General features: G+C 36.6%; 1 protein-coding gene across 3 annotated transcripts; it reads right to left on the minus strand.

Moving 5' to 3' along the window:
• Positions 1–658: 658 nt before the first annotated feature.
• On the minus strand, positions 659–6,178 carry LOC111892857 (disease resistance protein RUN1). Of its 3 annotated transcripts, XR_008226277.1 has the most exons (5): positions 3,885–4,023; positions 3,487–3,792; positions 1,261–3,381; positions 990–1,077; positions 659–875 (listed from the first exon to the last, which is right to left on the minus strand). XR_008226277.1 is itself a non-coding variant. In XM_023888919.3 (3 exons), exons 1-2 carry the CDS (start codon positions 5,980–5,982, stop codon positions 3,924–3,926), a joined length of 1,542 nt encoding a protein of 513 aa, XP_023744687.2. In that variant the 5' UTR covers positions 5,983–6,178; the 3' UTR covers positions 3,653–3,792; positions 3,885–3,923. The 3 variants fall into 3 exon arrangements, 1 of the variants encoding a protein (XP_023744687.2); XR_008226278.1 differs by lacking the exon at positions 990–1,077; XM_023888919.3 differs by lacking the exons at positions 659–875; positions 990–1,077; positions 1,261–3,381 and adding an exon at positions 5,504–6,178 and having other exon boundaries at positions 3,653–3,792; positions 3,885–4,986.
• Positions 6,179–9,629: the final 3,451 nt, after the last annotated feature.

Genomic DNA, 9,629 nt, shown 5'->3' on the forward strand with positions numbered 1-9,629 from the left:
TCTTCTTTCAAACTACAGACGTTTGGTCCACCTCTTCTACAGCAGAGGTCTGTAGATGTGGTCCACAGACTGCATATATTTTACCTCAAAAAAAAAATCAAACAACGCCTTAAATGTCTAATAATGTCACTAATGGAAGAACCTGGATGATCTCTTATGTTTGAGATGTTACATATATGCAATTAGACAACAATCTATGTCCATCCTACTGATATTTATTATTTATATACTCTATATTGAAATTCTCTCTTTCCCCCAAAAAAATTAAATGAAGTTATGGGTTCAAACAGATAGAACCGATTCAACATCTATATCGTTCCAGTTTTATCGGATGTCCCCGAAGGGACACCGATTCAAGTTGATTTAAGGTCCGAAACAAAAATAAAAGATGAATCCCTTCACAGTAATTTTTTAAGTAAAAGAAGGTGGTGATATATATATATATATATATATATATATATATATATATATATATATATATATATATATATATATATATATATATATATATATATATATATATATATATATATATATATATATAATGGATCCTAACAATTTGCCCTGCACCATCAGCATTTTGTCCCCTTTACTGACATGGCCCTAGAAGTAATAAGAACTCTTAGCTCATTTTTCTAACAAAATAATCGCTTTGAAATATAATCAAACGATGAATCATGGATGAGTCATATCATTAGCAACACAAATACAATAATGATGCAAAAAATGGGAAAAAGAAGGGAATACAAGCTTGTTTATGTTTTTAAATTACGCAAAAACTGTTCCTTAACATATTATTAACAGGACCATTTAAAAAGTCATATCAAAGTTCCCACCATTTTCATCAAGGTCCTCGCATGTGTTCCAATTGCTTCCTGACATCAAATTCCAAATTGCAATAAATGATTTATTTAAATGTTAGGATCGATAGCAACACAAATACAATAATGATGCAAAAAATGGGAAAAAGAAGGGAATACAAGCTTTACTTGTTAAGTACAATTTGCATGAAATCCACATGTGTTTCTATGATTTTTTTTACTTAATTCTTGATCAATTCTGACATTGTATTTGGATCTGCCAAGACATTGATGGTTTTAACTCAAATATAAGTCTCTAAATTCAAAATTCAGTAATTCTTTTTATGCATAATAGTACTAGTATTTTTTTTTAAGTACAATTACTGAATTTTGCTAAGAGAATTAATTGTAGTCATTGATTTCAAAATTCAAATCATCAATAAAAAAACAAAGAAAGTACCTATTAGAATAGTTCTTTGTGAATCGGATTTTCCTAGGCCATGGGAGCATCTCAAAATCATATACCCTCAAAAAGAGTCCTCGTGGAGAGATGATAGACTCCAACATATAGAAAGACATACCGAATCATGTGGAACACTAACACTCCCCCACAAACATTGATATTTGTGTAGTCATGTTTTCGCTCCAAAAGAGCCCTTACGAATATTGGGTAGACTCCAACATAAATAGAGACATACAGGGTCATGATGTGGGATACTAACACTAACAGACTCCTGGCTTGTGATATTCACACATCTACGAAGCAAGTATGTTCGAAGGTTTGTATCTCGGATGTAAAACCACAGGATTGAAGAAGGTCTCTCGATCCTGAAATACGCATGCCTTTCAAAAAACAAATGTCATGCGGAAGACGACTTATGCTTGTACCTGCTACATTTAACCATTTTAAACATTTCATCTTACAGATGCCGATTGGGATATCTTGTAAAATCTTACACTCCCCTAGGTCTAGCTGCTCTAAACGTTCTAATTGGTCAAGATCCTCCGGTAATTTCTCAAGTAATTTGCAATCATCAAGTCTGAGACATTCCAGATATTTCAACATACAAATGGTATCCGGAAGATGTTTGATGATCAAGGATGACAGATTTAGCCATGCCAAATGTTCTAATTTGCCAAGATCCTTTGGTAATGTCTTAAGTGAACAACAACGAAATAGAGTGAGTGTTCTCAGATGTTTCAACATACAAATGCTATCTGGAAGATGTTCGATCTTTGCATTCGACAAATATAGAGTCTCTAAATATTCTAATCGACCAAGATCCTCGGGTAACTTCTCAAGACTCCAACAATCTTTAAGTTGAAGAATTTCCAGATGTTTCAACATACAAATGCTATCCGGAAGATGTTTCATATTTGTCCTAGAAAAACTTAGCTCTTCTAGACATTCTACCCGGTCAAGGTCCTTAGGAGCCTCCGGATAGCCTTCGAGTTTAAGCATTCTTAAACATCGTAACCCAAAAATGCTTTCTGAAAGTGTCTCAAGGTTTGTGCAAGCACACAGACCTTCAGAAATAAGCTTCTCAAGATTTCTAGTCACTGAGGGATCATCAATGTAAAAGCATTCAAACTGAAACTGTCGCAAAGTATTGTCCGGGTGAAGTGGACATCTTTCAAGGGACTTGGCAATCAGATGTGACTCAGCTGAAGGACCAATCTCAAGTGATTCATCCCTTCTACTAGAAGCAACATTCCTTTTGTCAACCATAAAAGATGTAAACCCCAAACAGCCTCTTAAGTTCAAGTAGACAAGATTTTCTAGACATCCAATGGGAACATGAAGCTGTACCAGATTCTTACATTCTTTTAGATCTAACTTCTTCAGATTTGGAGTCAACCCAAGGTCAAGGGTTTTCAACTTTGAATGACTAATGTTGAGGGATGTGAGCTTTAGACATTTATCAGCCATGTGAAGGTCTTCCAAATCATAAGAATTGTTAAGATCTAAATCCTCCAGATTCGGAGTCCACCCAATGTCTACGTTCCTCAACTGTGAATTAGTGAGTGTCAGGGATCTGAGATTCAGACATCTACCAGGCATGTGAAGTTCTACCAAAGCATTGCAGTCTTCAAGATCTAACAACTTGAGATTCACACATGAATGAAGGTCAATGGTCTTCAATTTAGAACCACTGAGGTTAACAGATATGAGCTTTAGACATCCATTTGGTAAGCAAAGTTTTACCAAAGCATTGCAGCCTTTAAGATGTAAGAGCTCGAGGTTCACAGCTGGGCGAAGGTCGATTGTCTTCAACTTTGACTCACTGAGGTCGATGGCTTTGAGCTTTCGACATCCATTAAGCATGTGAAGTTGAACCAAGTCATAACATCCATTTAGAGACAACACCTCGAGATTTGGACTAGACCCAAGATCAAGTGTCGTCAACTTTGAATAACTGAGGTCGATGGATTTGAGCTGACGACATCCATTGAGCATGTGAAGTTGTACCAAGTCACGACATCCACTTAGAGATAACGTCTCGAGATTTGGACTAAGCTCAAGATCAAGGGTCGTCAACTTTGAATGACCGAGGTCAAGACTCTTGAGCTTGTTAAGAACCTAACATAAACAAATGAACAAGATCAATATTGGTTAAATTACAAAGCAATGGATGTATAGCATCATGATGAATCGTGTAAAATAATCAATCAACCATAATTCTACCTTTCTTTCTCCCCCTTCCCAAAGTTGTACTATTTCGCTTTGAGCCATCTTAAGGGCAACAAGATTATTTGCTTGAAATGTTGGGGGTAAAGACTTGAAAGGATACTCCTTACAACAAAGATATTGTAAAGCATTTGGAAAGTATTGGCTGACATTAGCATATTTCCTTTCTTCCGCAAAATTATATCTTGTATTCCGAGATATGTGAAGAAATCTAAGTTCCTTCATCTTTCTAAGACCCTTCATAACCATTTCAAAATTGCCTCCCATTAACTGGAATTGTATGTATCTTGTTGCTTTAGTACCCTGTAATGCAAAAGCAGTCACCATGAAACTTGTGTCATAAGAAATGCATAATAGGCTAGTTTCATAAAACTTACAAATAAACTTGACCTTACCAAGTCATTAGCCAATATATCTTTAATTTCATCATCAATCTACAATCGGCTGTGTTTCTGAGGCTTATCTGGGTGCAAACGACGAACAATATTTCTGCCCATTTCTTCAATATGGTCATGCATGTGCACAAACTCAAAAGGTTTTCTAGTAATAGTTATAAGAGATTTTTGCTCAAGAACTTTTAAACCATTTGTGGCATGAAATCCACAACTTTCAAGCGCTTCAATTACCACGGGTTTCGACCACCGTTTCAGTAAGCATGCAACATTTAGGAATATTTCCTTGTAATCTTCCTCTAGACTGATGTAGCTTAATTCCAATTTCTGAAGAGTTTCCTTTAACGGAATTGTTTTCAATCTTTCTAGTGCATCTATCCATTCACTCTCATTTTTACCACAAAGAAATGAACCCAAAACTTTTATCGTTAAGGGAAGACCAGCAGCATACCGTACAACTTGTTCCGATAGATCTTCATACCCTTGAATTGGAATCTCTCCCCCAAATGCATACCTACTGAAGAGGCAAATCGCTTCCTCCTCTGATAACAAATTGACATCAAGAATCAACTTCACCCGGTGTGCCACGAGCACCTGCTCATCTCTTGTTGTAATGATAATTCTACTTCCCGGTTTGAACCAATTAAGATCACCAGCTAACGCCTCAAGCTGGTCTATATGGTCCACATCATCTAGAACAAGAAGAGTCTTTTTATTACGCATCTTCTTCATCATGATTTTCCCATCATGCACACTATTCACATTGCCTTGATCAAATAAGACATCTTTAAGGACTTGATTTTGCAATGATTTCAAACCACACAAAGAAGTATTTGAATTTTCCCTGACATTCTCAACAAAGCTTTTAGCTTCAAACTGAAAGGATATTTGATCAAAAACCACTCTAGCCAAAGTTGTCTTCCCAACACCTCCCATCCCCTTGATACCGATTACACGAACATCATCGGTACCAATTTCTAAAGATGATACAGCATCCTTTACCCTGGTCTCCATGCCTATTAGTTTTTCATCAGCATTGAAATCAATGGAACGTAACTGTAGTGAAATTTCTTCAATAACTTTTTGGATGAGTTTGGCTTCATGCCTATATATTAAAGAAGATTCAGTTAGTTTGCTCAAAATCCCACGTGAACTATAACAAAATACAAAGTATATGAAATAATAACATAACCATACAACAACATGAGATATCTTGGATGACCTTTTGGGACATAGATTACTAACAAACAAAATGAAGGAATATTGTAGAGATATGATAATAGAATAGTGATAACCGTGCAGATTGGAAATTAAACTAATAGATAAGCTCAAATAACTTATTTTTTCCTTAAGGTTGAATTATGGAAAACAATATAAACAGAGACCTCTTTTGAGAAATTATTAGAAAATTGAAATTGGAAACTGAGTTGCAATGGACATGATTAGGAATTATTCGTAAGTCGTAAGTTTGGTTAAAATTGATAAGAAAAAAGGGGTCCCGGCAGGTCAAAATCGGGTCAGGTATAACAACCCGGTCCAAACTATATCGACCAAAACGGGATCTTGTGATCAAAATTAAAGAATAATTATACAAAGATATGATCGATGAAGTAAGGAATTACCCATTTGCAGTGTTCTTCAACTCCCATCCAGCCAGATCTGCGGTTTCTTTTAGAGCCTCTTTCCATTTCCCAGCAGCTTCATCATTTTCATGTTTAACAAAAGCTTTTCCGACTGCCCCGCTTTGTTTCCGGACCTCTGTCGGTTCCACATCATAGAAGATGGGGTATGCAGTATGCTCAGTCGTCTTGTGACACCCCATTATCATCACAAGCTCATCCAAGCACCAAGCTGAAGATGCATAGTTCTTGGAGAAAACAATGATATAGAATTTTGAGTCTTTAATGGAACTGATGAGCTCATCACTGATCCTTTTCCCTTTTCTAATTGCCTCATCATCCTTGTAAGTATAAATGCCTTGCTGCTGAAGAGCTTCATAAAGATGATCGATGAAATTGGTGCGTGTGTCTTCACCTCTAAAACTCAAAAATACATCATATGTAAAGCTTTTCTGAATGGATGCAATCGAAGAAGAGGCCATTGAAGGTTAATGCTTGAAGGATCTCCTATTCGGATCTTTGTTGCCTAAAAGTTTATGTGAATTTGGTTGAGTTGACTAACCCTTTCAAGAAGATGGTTGTCTGGTAATGCCAACGAGGAGTGATTGAAAAAGTGGTATTCTCGAGAAGGAACTAGGAAAGGCCATTTTTGTTTGAATTTATACGGGGTTTAAAAAAAAAAAAAAAAAAGCACCATTCTCTTTAAAAAAAAATCAATGTGGGAAATCAAATCCCCATTTCATATTGAATTGATTACCTATTTTATATAATAAAACAAAGATGAGTGGGAAATCAAATCCCCATTTTATATGATTTTTATGAGAAAGGTTAGATTACGTTTGTAAATTTTCATGTTCCTAATAGATAACTATGGTAGGTGTTTGACAAAGATTTCGTTTATATATGTTGTTGGCTAAAGTTTCCTCAACGAATTTGAAGAAAAAATAAAAGTACGGGTGTTATGGGTATTCCAATTTTTAATATGAATATTCTAAATTTTGTTAAAATTATACTGATATAAATTCCAATAAATAATTATAAAGGGGTATATACGAAATTCTTCGAATATAAAAATATAAAACTTATATAATTAACTATAAAAATAAGATGTGATACTTTATGAGAATTCTGATATATCTTCATTTTCATAACTTTGACTTGGATTGTTATCCTAAACAAAACATATATAATTATAACTATGCTTAAACAAAATATCGTAATATGTTGAGAGTAAAATATACCTCATCATTTGAATTTCTAAATGACTGAAAATTTTCTCTCCAACTCGTCATGAAGAAAGATTAAAAGAAGTCGGTTATTCTCTTCTTGCTTTACCATCTAGAGAGCCCAGTACACAATATAGAAATGAAAGTTTAAATATGTAAAGATATCAATTCATTTCTATCATAATAGGTAGGTGTATGGGTTGTGCTAAGCACGATCCACAGGCATTTCTTAAAAAAACTTGTAAAAAAATGCTACACCAACATGCACATATAAAGCACATAAAACACAAACAAAATCCGGTATAAAACTTGGTATACCCAAAGATTCTACAAAGTAATTTAAGCGATTATAATACCATAAGTAAGTAACTGGAAATCTAAATCCCAACTCTGTACTAATCCAAATTTACACTTAATGATATGAGTAAAAAAAAATAAGCAATCTTGTTCTTAAGACAACCCAAACGATGATTACAACTTCCTACATAATCTTCTTGACGACATCGACAAGTTTCTTTTTTAGAGTTGATGGAATTTAGATCTTTAGAGGCTTTTCAACATATGATTTCTCTTGTTTTCCATTGTCTGCCATAAATATAGGATTACTAATACGATATATTTAAACACACATTTATAAGCGAATCACTCTCTTCTTCCCTTTTGCCCCTGTAGCAATAGAAATCGAGTTACAGGTAAATTTTCAAAAATTGTAAAAAATTTAAATAGTTGAGTTCAAAAAATATAACACTACTCTTCACATTCTATTTTTCCACCTTCACATGTTGAAGGCCCAAAAAAATTTAATTGTCTTTACTTATTCATAGCACATAAAACTACATGGTTAATATCAATAGTAGAATGTTTCATTTTATGATCAAATTCATTTTAAATACTATTAATAATACAATGTTAAATAAAATTAAACTAACCATTTCCTATTTAAGCAAAAATTGAGCACACTGAGCACACTAAATTGTTATTTGTAACACCAAAAATTTTAAAACAATTTTTCATTTAAAATAATCATTTTATTCTTAGAAACACTTGTTTAGAATCTCATTCATAATCGGATTACAAAACATAACTCCATTTTCACTTGCATAGAAAACCAGGATCCTCCAAAACATAACTCTTTCTCTGGTGTGTACAATCAAGCCAGTGCCGTCCCGTGATACCGAAAGAAACCTGCAAAACATCACACAAACACTGTAAGCACGAAGCTTAGTGAGTTTCCCAAAATACCACACACATAACACATATAAGCCACTCGAGGCTATAACTCTATGGGTCCGTGCACCCAAACTCTGTGAACCCTCAGGTTCTAACTCTGTGAACCTTCTGGTTCTAACTCTAGGAACCCATCGGTTCCAACTCTGCAAACATGCACAGCATAAATCACATAGAAATATGCAGTACAACACATAACATACATAGCATACAAATACTCTGTCACATAACTCTAGTTACCTACTCAAGGTAAAGTATAGTGAGAAGACTCACCTGGCAAGCAGAAAGCAGATATCTCCACACTTGAATCTCGAACTCGCCACCGCCTAACACGTAAGGCAAAAACTCTCATGACTATAACTCTCGAGACTAGAATCAATCCTCTCAATGCACCCTCTTAAGGGTAAAAGACTATTCTACCCCTCTCTTGGCCCAAAGGCCACATCGCTGACCAAACCCTAAAAGTCAACGGTCAATTCTTGGTCAAAGTCAACCCCTGACTGACCCTACTCGCCGAGTCAACCCTATGACTCGCCGAGTTCCCATAATCAGTACTTCACTCAATCCGCGACCTAACTCGCCGAGTCACCCCGAGACTCGCCGAGTCCAACAACTCTGAGTCCACTCGCACACAACTCACCGAGTCATCCCTTGACTCACCGATTCTCGACTCATCCAGCGAATATCGGGACTCTTCGACAAGACTCGCCGAGTCCAAGAACAGACTCGCCGAGTCCAAGACTATCATCAACCTACTCGCCGAGTTGTTCATACAACTCGCCGAGTTCCATGCCATCTTCATCCAACTCGCCGAGTTGTTCTTCCAACTCGCCGAGTCCCAGCTCATCTTCAAGCAACTCGTCGAGTACACTCATGTGACTCGCCGAGTACCACCGGTCTGAATCCATTCAGAAGCATTCCAGGCCATGCAATTGCTCCAAAACATAGATCTAGCCTCCTACCACTCATCCATCACGTAAAGTGGCAAACTTTACGTGAATCCAAAGAGATCTATGCATTTTCACTCTAGGGTTTGGGTTTGGGACAAAATAGCTCCATCAATCACTCACAAACAGGGACTTTCATGCTCTCTGATCCTTTTCCCTTCCAGATCTGAGGTAGCAACCTCAGATCTAACCTCTAGACTCCAATACATCCAAGGATATGGTCTCTAACACCCCCAAAATGATGCATTAAAGAAATAGCAGCTCAAAAACGAGATATTACCTCCAAGAGGACGCCCCAACTGCAATGAAACTCAATTCCAAGCAAAGCCCCTTGCTCCAAACCTCTTCTTTTCTAGGATCTCTTCAACAATCACCTCTCCAAGCTCCAATTTGCTCAACCATGGTGTTTCTCCTCGAAATTAGGGTTTCTGGGACTCAAGGGGTGATAGAGAGGCTGAGAAGGAGACATAATGATCTTTAAATAGGGCTCAACCCCGAGAATTAGGGTTTTCTCCACTCAGCGCCTACTCGCCGAGTCCATCTCATTGACTCGCCGAGTCGGCTACTTAACACGCGACCCAGTCGCGACTCTACTCGCCGAGTCCACACATGGACTCGCCGAGTTGCTCTTTCCCCATTTACTCTTTTAGCCCTTCACTCTACTCTTGATATTTCGAGATGTTACAATTCTCCCCCACTAAAATTAGGCTTCGTCCTCGAAGCCTACAG

The sequence above is a fragment of the Lactuca sativa genome, chromosome 9, assembly GCF_002870075.4.
Source record: "Lactuca sativa cultivar Salinas chromosome 9, Lsat_Salinas_v11, whole genome shotgun sequence".
Classification (NCBI taxonomy): Eukaryota; Viridiplantae; Streptophyta; class Magnoliopsida; order Asterales; family Asteraceae; genus Lactuca; species Lactuca sativa.

What these genes read in the sequence shown, in the direction of transcription:
- LOC111892857 (XM_023888919.3), bottom strand. Translation starts at nt 5,982, where the DNA reads ATGGCCTCTTCTTCGATTGCATCCATTCAGAAAAGCTTTACATATGAT. An exon ending in TTGAAGAACACTGCAAATGG is followed by an intron (nt 4,987 to 5,503) that starts GTAATTCCTTAC and finishes TTTAATATATAG; the next exon opens with GCATGAAGCCAAACTCATCC.